This window comes from Nyctereutes procyonoides, unplaced genomic scaffold (assembly GCF_905146905.1).
Source record: "Nyctereutes procyonoides isolate TBG_1078 unplaced genomic scaffold, NYPRO_anot_genome, whole genome shotgun sequence".
NCBI lineage: Eukaryota > Metazoa > Chordata > Mammalia > Carnivora > Canidae > Nyctereutes > Nyctereutes procyonoides.
The window spans coordinates 4563777-4590181 of record NW_026575139.1 but is presented as its reverse complement, the minus strand read 5'-3'; the positions used below and the strand labels follow the sequence as shown (position 1 = coordinate 4590181).

The window sequence follows — 26405 nt, the reverse complement described above, 5'->3', positions numbered from 1 at the left end:
CGACGCAGGGGGGGCGCCCGTCAGCCAATCAGAAGAAAATCGCGCTCCCCGACGGGGAAAGCGTCGCCACTCTCTGCCCGGGCCCCGCCCCGCGGGTCAGCGGTCGCGGCCGGCCGGAGGAGGAGCCAGCCTGGGGATCCATCCCGCCCCCGGGGCGACGGGGAACCCGGGAGCAACCCAACGTGCTAGCGGAACTTGGGCGCGGGGGGCGGGGCCTGAGCCGCCCGTCCTCCAATCAGCGCCCGGCGTGGGCGCGGCGCAGCCAATTGTGGCCGCGCAGCTGGCGGGGGCCGAGACCGCGCTGGCCTCAGGCCCAATGGCTGGGGAGGAAGCCGAGCTGAACAGCCGGGAGGGGAGGGGAGGGGAGGGGAGGGGAGGGGGCGGGGCGGGGCCGCGCCCGGTCGCAGCGTGATGACGAAGCTTCCCCGACATTCCATGTCCAAGATGGCCGCGGTCGGCGAGGAGGGACGTCGCTAAAGGGGGCTTACCTGAGGCGAGCGGTGAGTGAGCCCCGGGCCGCGGGCAGCGCCGCTCACCTCCGCTTCCTTGGAGGTCGGAGTAGGGTATGGATCCCCGCGTCCACGCCTCGGCGGAGTCTCTCTCTCGCCGGATTCCGCCTCGCCCCGCTATGCGCGGCGCAAATCGAAGTTAGCGGGCGACGGGGGAGCTGCGGGACGGGCTTCGGGAGAGGGACTGAGACAGACCCACGGGCGCGGCGCGGCGCGGGGCGGGGGGGGCGGGGAGGCCGGCGCGGACCCTGAGCACAGGCGGCGCTCCTCGCGGTGAGGGACTCGGTAGCAGGTGGGGGGCGGGGGCGGGGGCTTCCGTGGCTGCCCGCGTCTGCCCGGGGCGCGAGGAGCCGTGTAGCGGGGTGGGACTGGGAGCAGGGAGCAGGCGCTTCCGCGGCGAGGGCCGGTCACCGGCCCCCTCCCGAGTCGCTTGGTTCGTCCCCGGAAAGAATTCGTCGTTTTCTTCCAGCAAGCCCGAGGCGGGAGCCTAGAGCTCGTTTGGAAGCTCTGAGGCTGTTGCCAGCGCCTGGCACGGTCGGTAACGCTCCCCCAGGTTTTACATTGCCCGTTAAGCCCGAGCGAAAATCGCTAAATCATCGGAGGGAGAGGCACGACTCTCCAGGAGCAAGGATTTGAGGTCGGTGGTCTTACGTGTTTGTTTAGCTCGATGACGCTCCAAATGGCTCTTGAGAGGTGCCGAGCGTGGCGCCTTCCAGCTGTGAGCGCACATTTAAAGGTTCGTGTGCGTGACGGTGCCAGAATGAGCCCCACGAGGAGCTGCGTATCCTGGGCCCCCCGGAGCACGGCGTGAGCAGAGTGAGCCTCCCGGATCGCCGAACGATGGCAGTAGGGGAGGTGCTGATAGACGTCTCGGTTAAGATCGTTAGCGTCCTTAAGATGCTTGCCTGTTAAATAAATAGTCTTCACTATAAATGTAGGAGCTGTCCAGGACTGTGGTTTTCCTCAGAGTGACGGCTCCTGGTGTCTGATTTTTTTTGGGGGGGGGGGGCTGTCTCATTTTGATCCTAGTGTGGTGCGTTATTTATGCATATCAGTTCATCTTTTTTGTGGACCCTTGCATAAAACATACTTAACGTTTGTTTATTTCATTTTGAAAATGTGGTTTGCGCCAACAGGCACTATAAACGTTCTAGTTGCTAATGAGGTACTTAAATACCACTTCTGAAATTGAATGTCATAAAGAAGCTGGTCATAGTTGTGGCCTACTAAATGAACTACCTTATTTCAGGAGGTAATAACGTCCAAAAGCATTGAGTTCACTGAGGGGCAAAAAAAAAAAAAAAAGTTTTGTTTACTTTCTCTAAAAACTAGGTAAGGACAAACAAAAGGAATTAAGTTCAAGGTAATTGAGAATACTATAAAGAATGTTAAATTGGGTTAAATCCAGTTCATATTTTGAGGGTCAGGTAAATGATATATCAGAGGACTTGCCAGCAGAATTGTACAACTGTTGTTCATAGGTTTTGAGGAAACCAAAAAAACAGTTAATTATAGAAGACTAAGTCTGGTGAATGTCTCAGTATTTGCAGAGAGCAGTTAGATGGATGGCTCTTGGATGCTAGAGCTTGTTAATCTATTTCAGAATCTTGTTGGGAGAGCAAAAAAAAAAAAAAGTGTGTGAATACTTGGGAAAGGAAAACTCATTCCCTCAAACTGGCAGAGTTTTAACCTAAAAAAGCCAGGTGATACACATGTAATTACTTTCCTTGGAAGTTTACTATACCTTGGTGGTGAAAGAGGGATTGCTAGACATGGGTCCGTTCAGGTTTCCCGAGGACGCTGAATATAATCTCTCTTTGTATCCTTGTAGACATGAGATAAATGTACACTGGGTAAGGTCTGTTTGGATGGGCTTGCATCCATTCAAATTACTGAACCCAAAATGTTGATTAATGGGTTGACATCAGCCTGAAGAGAGGTCTTCAGAGGAGTTACAGGGCTCTGGTCTTGCCCTTACTCTGGTTAGCACTCTCTTGTTACCAACTTTAGATATTGTGAGGCATGCTTCTCAAGTTAATAAATGCACTCAAAGCCTGTAGCTGTAAAGAATTCTTAAAGGTTGAAGCAATAGGCCAAAACTAACAAGATGTCCATTGGCCAGGTTGAATTTACAAAAACTCAATTACTAGTATTTGAGATAAGAAAGACCTGACTTGAAAAAAAAAGGATTCTAGGATGTAACATTCCATATGTGGAAGCAAAGTATAGAATCTTCCCCAGATTGAGAGAAAGCAGTATCTTTGTCTAATGAAAAATTGTGGCTCTGCCATTTACGGCCTTTGTGAATTAGACAAGTTGCTTCATGTCTCTTTGATTCTATTTTCATCGTGATAAATTGTGAGGATAAGAAAATACAGCTTGCAGGCATGCTGCGTGTCAGTGGGCACGGTGCTGAGTATTAGTAATCTCCCTTCGCCCATTTGCGAAGGTCATATAAAAAGTGCTGTTTTCCATTTTGGTTGTTAATGTTTAAGGGTTATCTTGAAACACTAAAAACCATCTTGAGAAAATAGAGATGTTTGTTTACCCTGGAGAAGAGAAAGGAATGGAAAAATTGTCTTCACATATTTGAAAGGCAATCAGATAACAGAAAGGTATTTTAAAGGCTTAGGGAGCAAGGTAGCTTCAGAGTGTTGTTGTAGAAAAATCAATGTGAGACTCATAAAGAATTAAGATGAACACTAGTTCCTCATACCCAGCAATGCCATAGGCTGCCTGGTAAACGATTAATGTCCCGTTAATCAACGTGTCCAAATGACGGTTAGTTGGTGATCAGGTATTACTGTTACTTACAGAGAATTTCCATATTTGGTGAGAAAATTGAGTAGTGACCTTTACTGTTCTTTCCAGCTCGTAAGTGTCCATAATTCTAAATGTGAAAATGCATTTATTCTTTCATCATGTAAAATTATATAGCCAAAGCACATTCCTGAAAGGTGTTGCTAAAATGCTTTGACAGGCTGCTTGTTTATTGAGAGATTTTTACTTTGTGGAGCTCATAAACCTCTCTCTTTCCTAGTAATCATGAGCTGCTAATGAAAAAACCTATAACTTCAGGGTCTTGTGAAAAAATAGAGTAAATAGGGAACAGGTCTATAGAACTGAGATAGGAACTGTTCAGGGGGATGAATGATTCAGAGGACTGAATTTGTGTACATTTATTTTCCCTTCCTTTCATGTATTGTTGGTTTGGCCTGAGTCTAAAGGCACCTACGCTGCATCATTAGCATGGAGTTTGGCCACTGACAGCAAGGCAGAACAGGCATGAGTGTGTTTGTGGCTTATCCACTGGGGTCTAGGGTTGTCTTCCATTTCTGTTTGACCTGCACTGGGCCCTAACCCTTTCCTCACTCTGCCCCTGTCATCTCAGCAGGTCTCTTGGCACTTTACTTCCCGGGGGGAGTTTTAGGATTTATTTATTTATTTATTTCCTCCTCCTCAAATGATTTTTTCCAAAAAAAAAAAAAAAAATCCAAACTTTTCCTTTACTGTGTCTCAAAGAAAGGGCTTTCTTCCTGAGGTTAACTTTTTTAACTTTGCTTTTTATGATCCCTTGGCCAGTGAACCTCTGGTGGCTTATTCAGCCACTGGTGGCTCCTTCCGTTCTTGCTTTCAGACATCCTTCCTTCTCCTTTGTGCTATAAACAAGAATAACCTGTTTCATAACCTATTCATTCCTTGGCCCTTGTAGTCTTCCTTCTGCCCCACTCTACTTTTGCAAAGATTCTGCTGTTTGCACATGTGTATGAGTCTGCTCTGTTGCGATGGTTCTCATACCACACAAATCACCCATTTGAAATAGTATGCAAGCAGTCGTCTTTAGTACACAGTTGCGCAGCCATTACTACAGTGGACTTTCACTGTCTGAAAGAAATAGTCACCAAAGTCACCTTTCCTTAATTCTTGGCTTTTTAATGTCTCTTTAGCATTTGTCACTGTTGACTACCATATCTGGCTTACAGCCTGTATCCCTTGATTTGTCTTGCAGTTAAAGTTACAAATTTCCCACCTCTTTCACCATTCTTTCCCTTTCTTTCCTTTGGTGATTTCTTCTGCTTTTTTAACTTCTGTCCCCAGACCCCATCTTTTTTTCACTCTCCAGCCCTCGACCCGTCACCATGATTTTAGTTGTCAATTCGGTGTAGATGAATCCCAAATAGATGTGTCCCTTCCAGAGTTCAGCAGTCCTGTTTATCTGTCTGATGGGGTATTTCTACAAAAATGTCTTACAGATTCTTCAAATGTAGTATTTTTGGAACCAAAATTTTTCCTCCTGCCCCAGGTCCACCCATCAGAACTAACTCTTTCTCTTCCCATTTTTCTTTTTAATGTTAAAAAATTATAATATTAAAAAAACTTAATATTAAAAAATTACTGTCAGGCATACAAACTTGAAATCATCTGTTGCCACATTTTTTTCCTCACAGCCAGTTGTGATGCCTCTTCTTTACTCAATTCCATCTTGTGGGGACAAGCCTTCATTAGGCATTACTTGAGCACCTACTATAGTCTCCTAACTGGTCTTCCTCCTGCAAATCTCCAGACAGCCCCTACCTCATCCCTCTCTCCCCTTACCATGCCTTATTATTTTTCAAGGCACTCTCCACCCCATGACAAATAGTAACATTCGTTTCTCTTTGTCTCTAGCACTAGAACATAGGCTTCTAGTAGGTACAGACCCTGCATCTCTTTTCCTGCCATGTCATTGAGGCCTGCCTCATTAGTAAATACTCTAAATATTTGAATGAATAACTACATGCAGAACTGTTGGGCTAGTGTATCTTAAAAGTATATACTCCCAACTAGTATCCCTTGAATAAATTACAGATATTTTGAGATATTGATTCCCTCAGCCAATTAGCAGGTTGCTTTCTGCTCCACAAGAATGTACATGAGTGTTGGTTACTATTATTAATATTGAAAAACCAGAAATATCTCAAATGTCCATTCACAGTAGATTGGATATGTAAATTGTGTTTTATTCATAGAATAGAATATGTACAACAGAGTTTCTCAACTTCAACACTGATGATATTTTGGACCAGTTAATTTCCTGTGGAACGTTGTTCTGTGCCTTTTAGAATGTGCAGCAACATTCCTGGCGTCTTCCAGGAAGGCAGTTTAACAACCAAAACTGTCTCCAGATGTTGACAAATGCCCATGGGGGAAAGATTTGCCCCTGGTTGAAAACCAGAGTGAATGAATGAATAGTGCTTTATGCGACAACAAGGATAAACCCCACAAACATAATGTTGAGGAAAAGAAAGCAGTTGTAACAGGGTGACATACATTCCACAGTCCTTCAGAAACCTGCGAACTAGTTGCTAGGAGTAGCAGTCAAGGTAGTGGTCATCTTTGGGGGTATTGTGAATAGAAGAGGAGTGAGGAAAACCTTCAGGATGTTGATAATATTCTGCTTCTCAGAGGGAGGGTGTGACACAAGTGTTCACTTTGTAAAATTAGTAAGCCATACACTTGAAATTTTCTTTTTGTATGCTGTAATGCAATTACACATTGTTTGAGTTTATAAAAATCATAAGCAAGCATTCCTTGGCTGCTGAGAGATTCTAATCCAGAGGGGATAAGGAGGACCTGGTCTGATAAGCAGTCTTATCTGAGTCTCTCCCACTTTTAATGAAGTGAAATAAGAGTACACAGACTGCTAGTTTACCTGTGGCCTGGACAGTGCACATGTTAACATTTTACCACCTTTACTGTGTGAGCCTGTATTTTAGTGGAACCATTTGATAGTAAGTTACAGACATATGATACTTTACCCCTAACTAAATATTGAAGCCTGAGAATAGTTGTTTTCATATATAATCACAATGTTGTTATTCTCTCTAAGAAAATTAAGTCCCTGGAATCACGCCCTGAACCAAAGGCAGATGCTCAACCACTGAGCCACCCAGGCATCCCAGACCTGGATCCCTTTAGAGGCTAAGATGTGGGCTCTGATTTGTTCCTGATTATGGGAGTGTCATTGCTTCTAGATACTTGCAGTGGACAGTGCTAGGACAAATATGTATATATATTTTTTAACCATGATTTATTTTGATATTTTCAATTAAAATGTAACATAGGTTTTCCTTAACCTTTGATCTTGGGCGTATATGTTTCCTTTGAAACGAAAATTTGATTCCTAACAACATTAACATTTATACATCTTTGCTTTGTCCTACAATACACACATTCACACAAATGGTTTTACAGTTAACAACATTAACACCAGTACAAAAAAGCAGTACTGGAGAAGTTTAAGATACCTTTGCAATTCTTTAGTCCTTAGAATATATCTCAGGATGGAATGAGATCGGGAATTACATATAATAGTTTTCTGTGTAGTTATGTTTCCTGTTTGCTATACACTGGGTTTGAGGATTTGCTTTTTTTTTTTTTTTTTTTTTAGTTAAGTTCATGAGTGTGTTAAATAGTTACATGATTTGAAAGTCAAAGTAACAGAAGAACTCCCAAGCCAACCTTGAAAGAGCTGCTTCTAGTTGGCTATAGCTGGAATAGTTTGGGCAACAAAATAAATAATGATAATATTTTATTAAAACTCCAAGAATAAAACAAATATTGAGTCTATACTCAGATAAATAAATGAGGGAGAAGGAACAGGTATTTTCTTATAAAAGAAATCCAAATAATGTTGAAAGAAGGAAGGAAATAGTCACGATCAGAACACCACAGTAATTGTTCTTGCAGGCAAGATCCTCCAATGAATGCTAAAATTAATGGGTGAGACTTTAAGGAGAAAAACAGGTAATTTGCTTAGTATTTTGCATTGCAAAATATTTTCTCCAAAATGCTTACTAATCACTATGGTGATTATAAACCTACATCCCCACATTCTTTGATACTTATTCCAGGAGATGTAGCCTTGGAAGATGTAGCCTAATTCCCTGCCCTCGAGAGTGGGCTAGACCTTGTGATTCATTTGTAAGGAATAGAAAATGGCAAGGAAAAAATAATGACTTCAGTGAGAAGCTGGGTACGATCTCGTCTTTACCCAGTGCTCGTGGTTCATAGCAGCAGCAGCAGCAGCAGCAGCAGCATCAGGAAGTTGTTCTGATATCTGAGGTGAGATGAGGTGAAGGACGCTTCAGCTCATGGCAGTCTTCCCCAGAACTCCAGTCTGTTCTTGGGAAAACATCAGACACACCTAAACCAGACATTTCTGTCTGCCTACTACTCTTCAAGACTGGCGAGCTCATGAAAAAACAAGAAAGACTGAGAAACTGTTACTAGAAGATACTCAGGAAATATGGCTCCTAAGTGCAGTGTGGCATCCTGGATTAGATCCCGGAACAGAAAAGGGATTTTTGGGAAAACTCAGAATTTGAGTTTTCAAGGCTGTAGTTGATAATGTACCAAAATTAATGTCTTAGTTTTAGTAAATGTGCCGTGGCTGTGTGAGATGTTAACGTTGGAGGAAGCAGAGTGAAGTGTATACAAGAATTATCTCTTGTCTTTACAAATCTCCTGTAAACCTACAATTATTTTCAAGTAAAAGTTCCTTAAAAAGGCAAAGCTGAGTAAAAAGGTATACCCAGAGAAGTATTGTTCCCATCCCTGTCGTTTCCATTCTGTTCTGTGTTCCCTATCAGGACACTTTGTTTACTGTGTGCAGTAGCCTGCATCTAGCTGATCCTGGAAACGTCTCCTTACTGGTACTTAAAGGTCTTTTTCAGCTTTGTTTTATACCTGCATGGTACACCATTAATGTTAACGGTAACTGTATTTTATTCAACCAGTGCCCTATTGAGGGATGTTTGGGTTGTTTACAGTTTTTGCTATTATAAATGACGTTTTCATGAATAATCCTGTGCATGCGTTGTTTCATACTTGTAATGGTATTTTCAGAGTGGATTCTTCAAAGTGGGATTACTGAGTAAAAGAGCAAATGCATATGTAATTTTGTTGAATATTGCCAAATTCCCCTCTGAGATTTGTATTCCCACCAGCACTATATGAGATCGCCTGCTTCTCGCTGGCCTTGCCAACAGAGCGTATAGTCACACTTTTAGATTTTCTGCCAACTGAGAGTTGAGAAATGTGTCTCAGTATGACATCTGACTATGAACTCTTCGTATTTTACTGAGCACCTGATTGCGCGCTTCCCATGTTTACCTAGGCTTTAGGTAACTACCCTGCCCAACCCCCAGTCATTGCCCAGTTCTGTCATACACACAAGTACAAATGAGTTGGAAGAAGATTGCTTTTCTCCTAGTACTTAGTTTCTTCCTTTTGGAGGAAAGATCAGATTTTTAGGACTCCTAGGAGCAAGGAGGAGAAGGGATGCACTCAGTCTTGCCACATCACCGTTCCCACCAGAAACGAAGTGGCACAAAGAACAGGTTAGGCTCCCAGATTAACTGAGCCTCTGGCCTAGAATTTAGTTAGAGAACTGCTATTTTCTTGCTAACCAGACCAGCCTGGCTCTGGCTGCCTCTTTAAAATCCTTTTGCTGAACGATTTGAAAATTGCTGTTCCCTAATCAAGTTTACAGTATATATTCCAGTGGCCTCTAGATGAGAGTCCTTGTTCATTATTTAATTTTCTCAACATCACTTACATTTTTTAAAAAAGAAAGTGGAGCGCATGCTTGCCTGCATGTGTGGGAGTATGCAAGCGGAGTGAGGGGCAGAGGGAAAGAACTTCGAGGCGACTCCCTGTTGAGTGTGGAGCCCCTCATGGGGCTGGATTTCACAACCCTGAGATCACAACTTGAGATGAAATCAAAAGCCAGACACTTAACTGACTAAGCCACCCAGGCACCCCAACATGATGCTTTAGAAAATCTCTTTATTCTGAAAGAAAAAAAGAAAAGGATGAGAAAAACTAGAATATGTTAAAGGAGCTCCCTTCTTCCCTTGTGGACCACCTCCCTCCACTCTTTCCCTCAGAATCACAGCATGCATACCAGATTTATACTACTCAGTCCAATGACTCTCGTGCAGGTGGGAATTCATCCGATCTGGTGGCTTCTCTGAGTGAAATGAAGTAAACCAAAATGAAATTTTGATTGAGTGCTGAATGGAAAAGATGGATAATTTTGGAGCATAAGTCTTTGCAAGGGGTTAGGACAGGCCTGGGTTTTACTGAAGATTCGGATGTAGACCAATGCAAGGGATTAGCTCTACTGAAGAAAGGCAGAAAGGAATGGGAGACGGAAATCCTCTTCCTTTTAAGCTACCATGAAATTTGAGATTATCGTCTCAGTCACTTAAGTGTTGAATTGGCTTTGGAGGTGAACCTAGGCTAGTATCAATCAGTAGTGTTGTCTCTCCGGGAAATTTTGATCCGAAATCGAGTGTAATCTGTGACTGTAGACTGTTTATGATGATCGAGATTGTTTAATACAGAACATTCCTTTCCAACTTTGCTGCTGCTTCTCTTTCTCTTAGGATTCTAACATTTTCAGAAAATCTTTTGGAAAGAGCAAATCTACTTCAATAAATGAAGGAGAATAAAGAAAATTCAAGCCCTTCAGTAACCTCAGCAAACCTGGACCACACAAAACCATGTTGGTACTGGGATAAGAAAGACTTGGCTCATACACCCTCACAGCTGGAGGGACTCGATCCAGCCACTGAGGCCCGGTATCGCCGAGAGGGGGCTCGGTTCATCTTTGATGTGGGCACACGTTTGGGATTGTATCCTGAATCCCCTTGGAATCCTTATAAATAGGACCCCCACCACCACCAGCACCAATAATTAAATCAGATACTGTAGACAAAATAAATAGTACCAACTCTGTACTGAAATGGCTCTTAAATATTTTTATTTAAATGTTGTTTGTTTGGCTCTTCAGAGGTTTTCTGTTTGTTTCTGTTTTCATTTAAATGTGTAGAGTTAGCCATTGAGTGAGTGACCATCAGGAGGAAAACAAGTGTTTGGTGATCATAGTTGAAGTGTGTCTAAAGAGTGGTAGAGCCCTGCCTTTTTACAAGTGTAAACTTCAGTTTGCTAATTCTCATGTCTGAGTTCTGATACCCTGAGATCCCCTTCCCCTCTTAACTACTGATAGTGTTTATCACTGATTTTGTTGTTATTGTTTGTCTTTATTTTTCCTCATTTAACTAATGGCATAACCTGTAACAATTCTCAGTAAAGTCCTTAACCAGAACAACAGACACTATGATACCCTAGCAACTGGAATAATTTATTTTCATCGCTTCTACATGTTTCATTCCTTCAAGCAATTCCCAAGATATGTAAGTATTTGAATTTTGTTATAATTCTCTATCACATGTTGTTGTTTTCACAGTTCAGTGGACTGATTATAGTCTCTCTTTATTCTATTTTCCAGAAAGTATATTTATAATAATACATGGCTATCTATAAGCAGTCAAGTTTGAATTTTTGTTTTTTCCAATTAACTCTATTCAAGTCTTTTTTTATTTAGGCCACTGTGGATGATCATAATCATATTGCACTGTGTGGAATTTACTTCCTTACCTTTCACATGATAAATTTGGGCTTATAATTGAGACCAAAAAAAAGGCCAGCCAAAATGGAAGAGAAGTTCTTTATGCCAAATCACTTATTCTTCAGTTACTCCTTAAACATGCCATATGTCTTAGACTCTTTGGGAGAGTCAGACAGGGAACATGCCTTGAGTAGCCAGGATAGAGGGGACAGAGCACATGGTCAGTGAAGCCGTAGGAGAGGTAAGGAAAGAAGGCTGGAGCATTCAGAGGGTAGAGTAATACCTCCTAAAGGGATCAGGGAAAATGCCCTGAGGAGTTGCCAGCAGGCAGCTAAGCCTTGGCTGCGAGCAGGGCTTAGACATGCTGCAATGAGGCAGAGCAGTTAGTCCGACAGAAGCTGGTGTGAGCAGAGAGACATGGAAGCACACTATTCAGTGTCAGGCCAGCCAGGGAGTCCATGTGGCAGGAATGGTGGAAAAGTAAGCTGGATCAGCCCATGGTGAGCCTTGAATTGCTGGATCAGGGAAATCTGACGTTAGTACGTAGATTGTGAAGTTGTCCAAAGGTTTCATAAGGAAGATGACAGGAGACTTACCAGGAAATTCACCTGTTGGGAATCCTTCCTCTTGTTTAAGATTTACTTAGTGTTGTACACATGTCTTACATACTGATTTGTGAAGTTCTAGAGGAAGAAGCCCGTGGCAGAATCAGCTTGGTGACCTGACGCCTACTGCCCTCGGGGTCCCATGGAGAGAGGGCTGCGCCAGGGAGGTGGGCAGAGGCCAAGCAGTGAGAAAAGGCCAGTGATATAGGCACTGCATGTGGGTCCAGACAGCTGCACCAGGGGGAGAAGGTGTAGGAGATGGAGTCCACAGGATGGGCACCTAATTGTGCTCTTTTTCTGCAGCAAAGCTCACTGTTCAAGGAGCCATTATTAAGTTTGCAATGTAAAAAGAAAATGTGTTCCTATGATTCTTTTCCTTTCTGGCACCTACTTTTTTCACATGACATTTTCTTTAGAAAATTAAATTTTAAATAATTTATGAAGCCAAATTGGGAAGACCCAAAATCCTTGCTTCTGTTTCTCCATGAGTTTTGTTAACAGTATCTCAAGAAATTTTGTCTCCCTTTTAGGTGACGGGAGCTTGTTGTCTCTTTCTGGCTGGAAAAGTAGAAGAAACGCCAAAAAAATGTAAAGATATCATCAAAACAGCTCGTAGTTTATTAAATGATGTACAATTTGGCCAGTTTGGAGATGATCCAAAGGTAAGAATAAGAATCTTAACTTCCTAAGTCAATCGGAGAAGGACAAACAATGTATGTTCTCATTCATTTGGGGAATATGAATAATAGTGAAAGGGAATATAAGGGAAGGGAGAAGAAATGTGTGGGAAATATCAGAAAGGGAGACAGAACAGAAAGACTTCTAACTCTGGGAAATGAACTAGGGGTGGTGGAGGGGGAGGAGGGCGGGGGGTGGGGGTGAATGGGTGACGGGCACTGAGGGGGACATTTGACGGGATGAGCACTGGGTGTTATTCTGTATGTTGGTAAATTGAACACCAATAAAAATTAATTTATTAAAAAAAAAGAGAGAGGTTAAAATGAGGAAAAAAAAAAAAGAATCTTAACTTCCTGCCTTCAAATCTTGATTCCTCGTGGTAGCATGGTGTTAAAGCTCCTTGTGTGGCCTCCGTGTCTGCCAGGCCCCTGAGCCCTAAGAAGGTCCTATGCAGAAGGTACTTGTACTTGCTTCTGTCAGAGGAAGGAAGATAACGTGGCATACACTTGCTAATGCATATCACTCCCTCATTCTGAGTGCTTTCAGGGGCCCTAGCACAGTGGATATGAGCAGAAATCCTCTCCTCACCATTAGCACTCCTAGACTGAGAAGCAGTTTAGTGGAGATGGCAGGGCCACGGCTCCAGCCAGTTTCTGGCAGCTTTCCTCCACCCCTGACTCTTGTCAGGGTCAAGTCCCCCCCCCCCCCCATTGTAATCCTTGTGGCACCTGCATGCTTCACAACATTGATCACAGCTGGTGGTGAGATAGATTTTAATCAGATCATCACACAAAAGAGCTCTGGTCTTCTCAACTACAAGATCTGTGAGAGCAGAGACCATGTCTGTTTTTCCCTGGCACCTTGTACAGAGGCTGGGCAGAGTAGGCACTCAACAGCTACTTGAATGAATGACAAACTCAAAAGCACAGGTAGAGAAGAACTAATGAGGGCAGGGGAGTTCGGCACTGTCCACAGTCTTGCTTTCCTCCCTTGCTGCTACTGCCTGCCACAGTAGACACCTCTGTCTGCCAAGCAGTGTTTATGTGTGTAAATAAAACGTGTTCGTTCTCCTTCATGCTTCAAGGAGGTAACAGAGGCCCAGAATGCTTTTGTATATGTTGTATTTACGATGAATACTAACTTTATAAGTATTGTTAACATGGGTAACTCTGTTTCTTAAACTGATTTATAAATCTGTCACCTGTTTCTAAAAATGTGAGTCAATTAGGAATTCATGCTAACGGTGATCAGAATGCAATTTAATAGAATACCTGTGGGTGTCTGATTTTTACATAGTAGGAGACAGTTGTAGGAATGTGTTATGGGCATGTGGCACCGCACTGGTGTGTGTTATCCTAGAGTGCCTTTGGGTGTGTGTTATCCTAGAGTGCCTTTGGAGAAGTCCCCTTTTACCTTTATCTACCCCTTTACCCACTATACCTTCAGATCAGGAAACTGAGACCCAGTCGGGCACAGTGAGGTACAGGTTCTGCAGCTCCAGTGCCCCAGATGATAGGAAGGGGGGAATGGGCATACTATTCAGACTTTTACTGCAGGGTCCAGCCTGCCCCTCCTTTCTATCATGAGCAGTCTTCCTAGAAATAATCTGGAGTACAGGGGCCAAAGGAAAGCACAGTGAAGTCACTGTGGAAGACATTTCCCTTGCCAGAGAGGACAGCGAGCAGGGCAGTTATTTGGGGGAGGCATTGTAAGCAATTAGGAAAAAGATCATGAATCATGTGGGACTTTTTTGCCTTTATGAGCTTTGCTTTAACTGTGTGTGCCTCCCCCCACCCCCACCCCATTACATTAATTACTTGTATGTTCAACAGATACTCCAGCCACCACTATGTGAGACTCTAGACCTAAAACAGGTGGCAGAACAGTCATGGCCTTTGCCATTCTCATGGATTTTATAGTGGAGTTGGGATAGATTTTAATCAAATAATCCTATAACTATCTGATTATGAGCTGTGATTAATGCTATAAAAAGATTATTTAAAGGTGCAATGAGGGCATTCAGCCTGGGAACCTGGACAGGTCCCCCAGACAAGAGTTGTGGGGCTGAGGGAAGGTTCCCTGAGGAATGATGCTTGCACACAGACCTATAATTACCCCATTACTTGAATATTTGAAACACAAAGGGAGGCTGGGCCTTGAGCTATCCTGTAATACTATACGGGCCACAGCCTCAAAACCTGTAGGTGCACTTGGTTGGAAGACTGTTCCTACATTGAAAAGTCATGGTGAAACTCCTGGGAAACAGGAAGTGCCAAAACCAGACAAAAACATGCCAGTGTTAGCAGATTTTTTTATATCATGGGGAACTTTCTGAGATTATGGAAAGCTTTCCTGAGAGAGTGCTGGCAGCGCTAGGGTAGAAGGATCTTAGTCCTGCCATGCTGGTTGGAATCACTCATCATGAGAGAACGATCCGTGTTCTGCAAAGTGAAGCCAGACCTCAGCGTGAAGACTGTTCCCAGCATGTCTTCTCTTTCTGCAGTTAATGGATTCATTCACCTGTTAGATATGGGATTTCTGGCCTCCAACAGCCCTGTCTTCCATGGTGTAAACAAGTCATTGTCTTTAAGTGCTAGGTGCAGTCAGGCTGCACAGAAGCTGGAGTCTTGAAGTACCCATTCATGGATGTTAACTAGTTCAAGACACCCTGGAAGGACGTTGTGGGGGGGGGTCCATTTACCATAGCAACAGTAAAATAAAATGTCTGGAATTAAGCCTTGTAAGAAACTGGAGATCATGGGAGGTGGGGGAAGGAACTTAAAACCACTGAAGGAATGAAAAAATTCCAATAAATGTTTGAGAGGAAGATTCAAAGGTAAAAATCTCTGTTTTCCCTAAATTGCCCTATGATACAGGAAGTTCCCAACCAGAATGTCAACAGCTTTCTTTTCTTCTGGCCTGATACTAAGTAAAATGATAGGACAGTGAGGTATGGGGGACTCCCACAAGTCCCGCTGCCAAGATGACCAACAAAGGAAGGAACAGTGTCATGCCAAAAAACACCCTGGCCACGTGCAACCTCTTCACTACACCAGCAGCACCTATTGTGTATCCAAGGACAAAGCCATCAAGAAGCTCATTATTGGAGGTGCACCCAGGGGCTTAGTCAGGCGTCCGACTCTTGATTTCAGCTCGGGTCATGATCTAGCCCAAGCACACACTCAGGTGGTATCCCACAACCTCCACCAGTGGCTTGTGTAAGGAGCTAAGTCCTTCAGACTGAAGGAAAACTGTCTCCTGGAAAACAAGAAAATGGAAATTATACTCAAAAATTAGGTAGTGGGGAGACATGCAGAAGTAAAGAAAGATAATGATTGCATGCTCCCTTCTAAATGTTACATCCCTTCAGTCCTAGGACAAGACAGATCAGTGATCAGAAAAGATTTTGTGTGTGTTGACAGGTTAGGATGTGGTTTAGTAGAAGAAAATGATGATGTATTCTGGAAATGATGTTGGAACAGACTATTTCAGGTAGAGGAAAGATTTAAACACACATGCTACGTATGTACATATCGAGCAGGTACTGAGAGTTTGTGTGAGTCTGCATCATCGTCATTGCTTATTTGCTTAAAGTTTTCAGTGGAAATTCCTGAAGGAGTGTAGTTTTTGATGGAGGTCTGGAAAGAAACTACAGTCACGTTAAATTCTCTACAAAGTAAAGGTCTATTAGTAATGACATTTCTGGGGCACCTGGCCAGCTCAGTCAGGGAAGCTTACAACTCTTGATCTCAGGGTCATGGATTTGAGTCTCACGCTGGGTGTAGAGATGACTTTAAAAAATAAAGTCTTTAAAAAGTTTTAAAAATAAATTTCTAAGAATGTTTCCAATATTTTTAAAATATCAACCGATTGTTTTGTCTTCCACTTTTTAGTTTTCAGAATTTCTCCTTGACTCTGAGCAATGTGAAAGCCTGGGAGGGCAGAGTAGAAAAGGAATGAAAAAGTTGCCATAATAGAGCTAGAAGAGAGGAAGTGAGAAAGCTCACTGTTGAATGTGGCTACAGACCTGTGAGTGGAATCATATCCCAACATTGGTGGTTTTATTTTTAGGAAGAAGTGATGGTTCTAGAGAGAATCCTACTCCAGACCATAAAGTTTGATTTACAGGTGGAACATCCATACCAGTTTCTCCTCAAGTATGCAAAACAACTCAAAGGTAAGGGGGGAAAGTTACTTAACTCTTCATTGTGAAATCAAGTCTTATTTATAATGTTTGATGGCACTCAGATTATGCTTCTAGAAAGAGGAAAGCAGGAGAGTTGGATGTGTGAGTGTGCCTGGGACACAGGGTGCCCAGACAGCCCAGTATTGAAGCTGTTAGTACTGCTTCCTGTCAGCTATAGACACATTCTGCCATCCGTTTGCCAAGTGATAGGAGGCAGGAAAATGAGTCAGGATTTTTTAAATAGCCTAATAAAATCCGCCTTGGAGCAGGCTTCCCGTAAACGGTGCTTCAGCACAGGTCACGTGGGAAGAGAATAGAGATGGGACTCAGTCCCACCCGTCTGTCCTCAGTTCCCGGGCGGCAGCTGACTGCAGTGTTTTGGGATGGTGCTGGGCACACAGTGGACTTTAGAGAAATGCTGCTTTTTATGTACTCTATTACTACTAAGTTACCTTTTTCTTCCTGTTTCTAGGTGATAAAAACAAAATTCAAAAGTTGGTTCAAATGGCATGGACGTTTGTAAATGACAGGTACATGTGTTCAAATGTTGATCTGATTGTACTTTTTAAAATAGGCAGGGATTGTGGGTCGGTCATTCAATCTAGATTCCCTATTTCATATCGAGGACTCTGACTCACCCAGCTTGAGGAGCCAGTTAATGGCAGAGCTGGGGCCAACATCCAGGAAGTCTGCTTCCCAGCAGAGGGATGCCCTGCCATGTCTTGATATAAGAAGCTAAAATGTCAGGGATCCCTGGGTGGCTCAGCAGTTTAGTGCCTGCCTTCGGCCCAGGGCATGATCCTGGAGTCCTGGGATTGAGTCCCACATCAGGCTTCCTGCATGGGGCCTGCTTCTCCCTCTGCCTGTCTGTCTGTCTGTCTGTCTCTCTCTCTCTCTCTCTCTCTCTCTCGAATAAATAAAATCTTAAAGAAGAAGAAGAAGCTAAAATGTCATCACCAGTTTTAAAAAACATAGTCCCAAAACAATAAACCAGAGAATTTTGACAAGATACTTAGAACTCATTTGGTTCTGCCCAAATAATACATCCTTGTAATGGTTTTAGGGCTTTGCTGTTCTTAGAGCCTGGGGTCTAACGAGGGGCTCTATGGGGACGGAAGGCCTATGTGTGGAGCTGCTGTCATTTGAAAGCACAATTCCATGATGAGGATTTCAGCAATCTGAAGAACATAAGCTATGTTCATTTGTGTTTCATGACATAGCAATTTTTGAATGTGCCAGCATTCTGGTTCTTGAAGGAACAAGTTAGTAACTATGGCTAAAGTTATTTATTTTGATACCTTTAGGAGACTTAAAACTTGCTGCTTTTATTTCTAATTCTTTGTTTGGTCATTCAAGGAGGAATAAGCAAGCCAACATCTAGATGTGGCATCTCATCTCTATGCATTGGGTAACATGGCTGTTTCTCCAAGTCACGTCACCCCTTTTTCTTGTTGAACTAGTCTCTGCACGACCTTGTCACTACAGTGGGAGCCAGAGATCATAGCAGTGGCAGTGATGTATCTCGCAGGACGTTTATGCAAATTTGAAATACAAGAATGGACCTCCAAACCCATGTATAGGAGATGGTGGGAGCAGTTTGTGCAGGACGTCCCTGTGGATGTTCTGGAAGGTACTGGCATGCTGGACTTTCCTGAGGGTATTCTGTGTTTAGGGGACTCTTCCCTGTTAGCCTCAAGTCCCGAGAACAGACGTCTCCATGTAAGTAAATGTAAGTCGTTCTTCAGAAGCACCTTTAATTCAGTTCTCTCATAACATCCACTCTGTCCACGCTGTGCCCAATAGTTTGGGGGATTTGCAGATGTGATCCTCACTTACCCGTCCCTGTAGGGGAATTGTAGCCTAAAGTTAGGAAATAGGCTTTTTTTTTTTTTTCCTAAGCACATTTACTTTAAGTACCAATTTGTGACAAATGTAATTGTTGCCCATCATTCAGACATCTGCCACCAAATCCTGGATCTTTACTCACAAGGAAAACAACAGATGCCTCATCACACACCCCACCAGCTGCAGCAGCCCCCACCTCTCCAGTCTACACCACAAGTGCCACAAGTGCCACCGCCCCAGCCAGCTCAAGGCTCCGACCCGCCCCAGCCACCGCAGAAGGACTCGCAGCCACCTGCCCCACAGCCCCCACCGCAGCAGGCCCCACAGCCCAAGAAGCCGTCCCCGCAGCCCAGTCCTCCCCGCCCAGCGAAGCGAGCCGTGGTGAGTGGGCCAGGCAGCCCTAGAAGCCGCCAGCACTCTGGGTGGGGGCCAGAAGCAACACCACACCAGAGCACAGTTCCTCTTCTGAGGGCTGGTGAAGGACCCTGAGCTGGGGGTCCCCAGCCTCGCCATCTAGCTACATGTCCATGGGGAGCTTGAGAACTACTTTGGTCAGAGGAGGGGAGCCCCTAGGAGCTAGGAGGGCTCCATTGTCCCTGCCGCCCCAACCAGCAGGGTGCTGGCATCGGTATCTCCGGTCTCTGGCTTTTTCATGTTTGGTGCTCTGAGTGACACCGGGTTTTTGTGAATACTTCTCCCCACAGCAGCACCCCAGCCAGTAGAGGAAACCATGGCGGGGGGGGGGAGGAGAGAAACACATGTCAGCAAACGGTTCATTGGATTTAGGCCAGCGTGTTAAAGGGCTTGAGACTTCGTGTCTCTATTGAAAATCCTTGGTGGTGCCATCTCACCTGGGAAAGGGAAAGAAGCAGGAAGCAGAGGTGGTCTTTTAGGTACCTGGTCTGCCCTGGAGCTCTGAGCCAAAACTGATTTTCATCTGGAACTGTGTTCTGTTGCTGCGGATAGCTCTTAGATAATCAGTTCTTCTTATCCCCGGGGTCTTGGTTAACAGTTGTATATTTTCTTTTGTTACAGGTTGTTTCTCCCAAAGAAGAGAACAAAGCAGCAGGTAATTTTCTGTTCTGAGGGTTTTGTTTTTGTTTTTTTTTTTTAGCTCAAGTATCTGTTTATCAAAACTTTAAATTCTTAGTCAATGTTGTTTCTGCAAGATTTATATCAGCCTTAAGATTCAGCCCATCAAAACCTTTACCCTGCTTGCCAGGAAAAGTCCCCTAACTGAATTTTAGATTATATTCTGACAAAAGTTATCGAAAAGCTTAGGAGCAATAAAAATGTACTTAGTAACATATATACAAATGTGATCAGGAACGTAAGAGGAGGACGACAGCAGGGATCCTTCCTAGAGGTTTGGTTCAGCTCACCACAGTAGACAGTAACAGGCCTGGGTGTCCCCATCCTGATCACCAAGTGGTAGAGTGGAGGGCAGATGGGATGGCAGTGACAGGTGGTGCTCTTGCCCAAAGAACCAGCCTTGCTGCTTGTGTAGGCCAGTTCTCTTTTAAATACTGCTTGGATTTTGGTTTTGGGTTTTTATAGAGCCCAAAGTTGGTTGCGATTTGTTTCTATATTGGAAACAAATGGAAAGGGTGAATAAAATCTGGAAGATTACAGAACAGAAATTTAGAAGCATTTGTCCCTGTGTCATGGGCCCTGACATGCTGTACTCTTTGAAGGCACAACAGTGTTTACTCATTTCTGTTTCTCTGTTGCTTAGTTCCAAGGTGGGAACTCAGTGGTTTATTGAATTGTTGTGAGATCTTCAAGTTATAATAAAGCTACATTTTTCTCAGGGTCTTTGGAGAAGTGATGAGTTCAGTACAGGTGAATTTTTTTTCTGTTCCATCTGGGCAAAAACTTAAGTGTGAGACCCCGAAGTGGGCTATGCTCCCTGCCATGTGGACATACAGTTGAGCTGAGCTGGTGTGCTAGACCTGTACGTATATATGAAGCAGAGACAAGCCAGTGGTAACCTTAGAGGACTGACCTTTGAGCACCTGGAACTGAGCTGAGGGGTTGGTCCTCTAGGTAGAAGGATGCATGTGGGCAAAGGAGCTGGAAACATATGGAGAGATCTTTCTAGAATGTGATGAGGTAAAGGGAGGACCTCTAATGGACAGAGAGAGTGACTGGAGCCACATGGAGTCCACGTGGAGGAATGTGGATTTTTCATAGGCAGTGGGAGCCACTGAAGATGTTGGAGCAGGAGAATGGAGCAGGAGAACTCAGCCAAGTCTGAGTTCCTTTTAGAAGAAGGTTCATGGTGGCAGTAATAGGACAGATGGTTGGAAATGAGGAGGAGCTTGCAGGCATCTGGGTGAGACATGATAAGGGCAGTCAGAGTGGTGGCTTATGGCCCACAGAGGGCACAGAACACAGCCTGCCATAGGGCCTTGACCAGGCGGTGTGCTACATGCCACTAGCTACAGGGGGCTATGAGCGCTGGAAGTGTCGCCAGCCAGAATCACCACATATCGCTAGTGCAGCATACAGACCAGATTTCCAAGCATTACTAAGAAAAAAAGGTAAAAGAGCTTGTTAATTAATTTTTATGTTGATTGCACATTGAAATGATCAGATTTTTTTTAAAGATTTTATTTGAGAGAGCATGTGAGCACGCATGGAACGGGGGTGGGTAGAGGGAGAAGCAGATCCCTGCTGAGCAGGGAGCCCAATGTAGGGTTCGATCCCAGGACCGCGAGATCATGACCTGAGCTGAAGGCAGATGCTCAACCGACTAAGCCACCAAGGCGCCCCTGAAATCAGATTTTTATATATAAGGTTAAATATTAAATTAATTCACCTTTTTCTGAGGGGACTCCCAGAAAATTTAAAATCACATGTGTGGTTCTTCGCTTTGGGGCAGTGCTGACCTAAAGAACTTCAGCTCTGCTTGGGAGAGGGTTGCAGGTAGGCCTGTGAAGGGACTGTGACAGCAGTCACAGCAGAGATGGGGAAAGCGACCTGTGAGCTGCTGGGTCTAGGGTGGAGCTGGAAAGTCAGGCCATGGCTTCAGGAGAGAGAGCACAAGCAGCCAGAGACATAGATTTACAGTTCATTCACCTAGAGAGAGGGGATTTGGTCCCCCAGGAAGAGGATACAAACAGACATATCCCTGGACTTTGAATTCAGCCTGTTTGGGACAGAGGAAAGCAGGAAAGGCTCAGCGACACTAGAGTAGTGTCCGATCAGAGCAGTGGACAAGCCAGAATAAAGTGAGTTTCTGGAGAAAGGGTCAAACATACAAGCAAGCGCAAAGACGGGAGTTCTTTTTCGGTTACGTGTGCACACTCTGCACCCTCATAAACACAAGATACCCGATTTGGTGTAGCCCGTCTTGGCTTAGTGGTGTCCCTGTGGATGCTGGTTGTCTGCAGCCACCGGACCCCGAGGGGTGGGCTGTGTGCTCTGCCCCTAATGTCCTGTTTGCTTTTATGCCAGCTCCCAGCCTCTAGGTCTCTCCTGCCACCAGTGGGAGCACTTTTGTAAGGAAGAAAACAGACTTAAAATGTGCCTAATTAGGAATCCAAAGGTGGAGGTTTCTCCCATGAGCCCTCCGGCTGGGGTGACTGTGACTGTGTTCTAGTCCAGTGGACGTGGTAGAAACACCGCCCCCCACCCGATAGGTAACGGAGACAGTACTCTGCTGGTCCTTTCTTCTTTCAGTGAAAGGTCTTATTTGGGAGGGTCATCAAGGAAGGCAGGTAGATGCGGAAACCGCTGTAAGAAGCCAGCAGGTTGTTCTATTTGGGGTGGGGATGGGGGACGTTCGTTAGACCTCTTTGGGTCTCATGAAAGGATTAGCTCCTAATGGTTTAGCTGAGGCCTCTCTCAAGTTCCCTAAAGCCTTGTCATACCAGTTCTTTTTCCCCAAAGAAATTCCTGAATGGTACATTTTCCTTTTTTTTCTTCTATGACATGTTTATTCGCATGAAGAAGTATGATTGCTTTTCAAAAACTACTTTTCCTTTTTCCTTTTTAGAACCACCACCACCTAAAATCCCCAAAATTGAGACCACTCACCCTCCATTGCCTCCGGCCCACCCACCTCCAGGTAAGTGTCCACTGAAAGCAGAGTGGAAGTGCCACCTTTTCCCTCTGCTTTTTCGAAGGGTAGACTCGGGAAGGCCTGGGGACAAGTTTATACAAGGGAGACTCGGTAGCCAAAATTTTAAAAGAAGGTAAGGACCAAAGATGTTTCCAAAAATTGTGTGTGTTTTTCACAAACCAGGTATTTTGAGGATGTTATAAATTCCAAGTATATCTGGATATTCTATGGCCTCTCATGTGCAGAAATGCCAAACTATGCAGGATAGATAAACATAGAATCAGTTTTAGTAAAACAAAGCCCTGACGATTTATGAACATTGACCTGGCAGGATTGCTGTAGATCTTAAGAGCCCAGCCTCGGTCACATCTGCTTCCTAGTGGCAGGAGAGTGAGTATGTTCTGAAGAATAAGCAGTTGCCCAGAGTCAAGTGGAGAATAAATGAAACTGTGACAAGTTCTCGACAGGCGCACAGTGAGCTGCGAAGCTTCCTTGACCTCACGTAAAAGTGGAAAAGCATCGTAAGGAATATAGCCTTGTCTCCCTGGGGCAGCGTTCTAGAAGATGGAGCAGGAAGCTAGGGTGGGCAGGAGTAGTGTGTGGTCTGAGGGCTGCTGGGCCGTCCTGACCTGCTCTGTAACTCGTGCTTAGGCCCCTAGCATGTACCTGTGGCTAGGGTACCACCCATTACATTTCTTTTTGCTTCTGGTCAGTCATGGCACTTTATAAGCTTTGGGGAAACTCATTTTCTATTTTGGGATAAATCCTACAGTCCCCAAGCCAGTATGAAGCGTGCTTAAAAAGACACCTGCAGTGGGTCATTTGAGGATTTATGTAGCATCTCCTCTGTAACCAAGCAGAGATCCCCCAGCTCCTGTGCCCCGAGGGTGTGCGGAGAAGAGGTGTGGTGTCCTGGGGAGCCTAGCGCACACGTGGCCCATGTGTGGTGTCAGGAGCCCAGCAGAACATAGGGAGCTCCCCACGTGGGCAGCAGGCAGGAAGGGTGAAGGCACCGGTGCCAGGGGGTGAGCTGGCTAGGCTGCTAGAAGGGCTGCCGTCGGAGGAAGAGTGGAGTCTGGAGTCTGGCAGCCACGGTGCCTGAAGGCAGAGGTGGAAGCAGAGGCCAGGCCACAGCAGCTCACTCCAGCAGAGGGGCCTGTGGCAGACGGGAGACAGATGGAAAGAAGGTTTGGAGAGGGCAGCAGGAGTCTCCAGTTTGGAGAAGAGCTAGAAGCACAGCTTCTAATGAGATGCAGGAAGCAGAGGCACTTAGGTCACCAGGGATGTTGGAGAGCGGCTGGCAGTGGCGGGTGCCAAAGTGAAGATGAAGAGGGCCCCACAGGTGCCTGGAGAGACCGCGGAGTTGTAGGTGACAGGAAGTGACGTCTCAGAGACGGGAAAGTGTGTTAGTGGACCCAGGCAGCCGTGCAGTGGCACACAGGAAGAATTCAAGGTGCTTGGCACTTTTGTCCACAGGCCTCAAGCTCAAACTGTGCTGTCTAGTCAGCTTCTGGCACCATCGGCCCCCAGCCCTGCCCTGGAGCCCAAACCGGTTTCCCCATAGGCATGTCGGACCTTCTGACCTGGGTGGGCATGCTGGTCAGTTCAGGCTGAGCCCCAGGGCCTTGGCTCTTGTTGAAAGATGGCCTAGCTGGCCTAAGTTCTGCTCTTGCTCACTTGGTGGGAGCAGTGAGGGGACCGCGGTCACCACGGTGCCACCCTGGGCACATTGAATGTCCATGTGTGCACAGTCAGGGCTGCTTGGAGCTCCAGGGGGCACAACAGAGTGTAGTGCTGGGAGACCAGAAACCCCTTTCAGTGGCCCTCACTTTTCTGTGTGACCCAGAGATCTTGGCTCCTAGGACTTGCCTTTGACTTCTGGGCTGCCTTAGGAATCCTAAAGATGCACTTTCTCCATGATTGGCCATCCCTGGTGCGATGTCCCCAGTGTCATTTTCCAGGTGTCTGACCATGAATGCAGAGGGGGAATCTTAGATAAAAATGTGTGAGGTGGGGCTGTGGACAAAGTGGGCAGGGGCCGCGCTGGGAAGTACCGTGGGAGGGCAGCACCGGAGGCTCAGCGGTGCTTTCTGGGAGTACGCTGGGGGGTCCCCTCTCATTTCTCTGTAGTAGACTAAAACCAGAATTGCTCCTTCACGACCGTATCAGGAACGGCAGACTTGTTCATTATTTTTTTAAATGTTGAGCAGCTCTCAGGCTTTGTGCTTGATGCCAGTGTTGCAGACAGTTAAGGTGACATGACCCTGGCCTCAGTCTCTAGAGACAGGCAGGAAGAAGGGGCTCCATGCACTGCAGGCACGGCCTTGGCTGGTGCGGTGAGGACTGAGGGAGGGAGACCCGGCCGTGCTGGGGGGAAAGGGGACCTCTGTGATGGCATCAGGCACTGGCCTCAAAGGTGACCACTGCTTGCTGTCCTCTGTGAAGTCGGCCCTGGTGGAAAAGCAGCAGCCTCACCAGCCCTGCACTGGGGGCCGGGAACCGAGGGGGGGCGGCGCATGAGAACTGCTGTGGGAGCTCATGGCTTGGGCTCTCCCCACCCCGAGGAAGTCAGTGGATGTGTCCCCACACAGGCAGCCCCGGGAGCCACCCCAGGGCCGGGCAGTGACTTGTTTTTCCTCTACAGATCGGAAGCCTCCCCTCTCGGCCCCCTTAGGCGAGGCGGAGCCACCGGGCCCCGTGGATGCCAGTGACCTCCCCAAAGTCCAGATTCCTCCTCCGGCCCACCCGGCCCCCGTGCACCAGCCACCACCGCTGCCACACCGGCCACCGCCACCGCCGCCCTCCAGCTACATGACCGGGATGTCTACCACCAGCTCCTACATGTCTGGAGAGGGTTACCAGAGCCTGCAGTCCATGATGAAGACCGAGGGCCCCTCATATGGTGCCCTGCCCCCAGCCTATGGCCCTCCAGCGCACCTGCCCTACCACCCACACGTCTACCCCCCCAACCCACCCCCTCCCCCAGTGCCCCCTCCACCAGCCTCCTTCCCCCCTCCTGCCATTCCTCCCCCCACTCCTGGCTATCCCCCTCCTCCCCCCACCTACAACCCCAACTTCCCACCCCCACCCCCACGCCTGCCCCCCACCCATGCAGTGCCCCCTCATCCTCCTCCAGGCCTGGGCCTGCCACCGGCCAGCTACCCCCCTCCGGCTGTCCCCCCTGGAGGACAGCCACCCGTGCCCCCACCCATCCCCCCACCCGGTATGCCTCCAGTTGGGGGGCTGGGGCGGGCAGCCTGGATGAGATAACGCGATGCCTTTTCTTTCCCTTGGTTTTTTAAAGTTTTTCTAATCAACTTGAAGAGTAGTTTAAGTGGGTAAGCAGCAGGGTACCTTATATAATACTAGACAGTTGCAGTATGGGAAGAAACAGACTGGACCCTGAGATGAAATCGGGGAGGTCGTCCTCCACGTCTGGAGAATGGGGCCAGCGGCTTCGGTGTAGCCTGGGCAGTGCCGCTTTCCAGCCTCCCTTGCGCTTGGTGGTAGCGGGTGGCGACAGACAGCCCCGCGCTGGGTTATTGTACTAGTGAAGACGTTAACCAGCCATATTGGCTCAAGAAATAGCTTCAGTAAGGAGTGAATTTCCTTCTAGAAATCAGTGCCTATTTTTCCTGGAAACGCCATTTCAAATAGTCCAGTTCCATCTGAAGTCAAGCTGTTGTCCTCACTTTCATTCTGTGACGTTCTCTCCCGACACCCAGTAGGTCAGACGAACCATTTTTGATTTAGAGATATTTACATCCTTTGTATTAAACTTATTTTGAAGGGGTTGCCTTGTTGGACGACTGTGTTCTTTTTCCTCCAGAGAGAAGGAGAGAAATGTACTTAGAAAGTAATGAATGTTTACATCAATTTGCAAATCCCTGTACATAGAGATATATTTTTTAAGTGTGAATGTAACAACATACTGTGAACTCCATCTTGGTTACAGACGCAGCTCCTTCGGTCAATTATCCAAATAAAACCCGTTCTGAAACTCCTTTTGTTTCTTCCGCACAGGAGGGGGGGCCCCGGGGTCTTTAGCAGCCCTAGATGT

The 26405-nt window shown here is 45.9% G+C and overlaps 1 protein-coding gene across 1 annotated transcript; it reads left to right on the top strand.

Annotated features, from left to right (window-relative positions):
* The first annotated feature begins 437 nt into the window (after window positions 1–437).
* Window positions 438–26348, top strand: CCNK (cyclin K). The gene is made up of 11 exons (XM_055304107.1): window positions 438–500; window positions 9941–10189; window positions 10669–10750; window positions 12101–12232; window positions 16320–16425; window positions 16907–16964; window positions 17895–18064; window positions 18389–18660; window positions 19315–19348; window positions 22280–22351; window positions 24990–26348. Exons 2-11 carry the CDS (start codon window positions 9993–9995, stop codon window positions 25613–25615), a joined length of 1749 nt encoding a protein of 582 aa, XP_055160082.1. The 5' UTR covers window positions 438–500; window positions 9941–9992; the 3' UTR covers window positions 25616–26348.
* The last annotated feature ends 57 nt before the right edge of the window (window positions 26349–26405 follow it).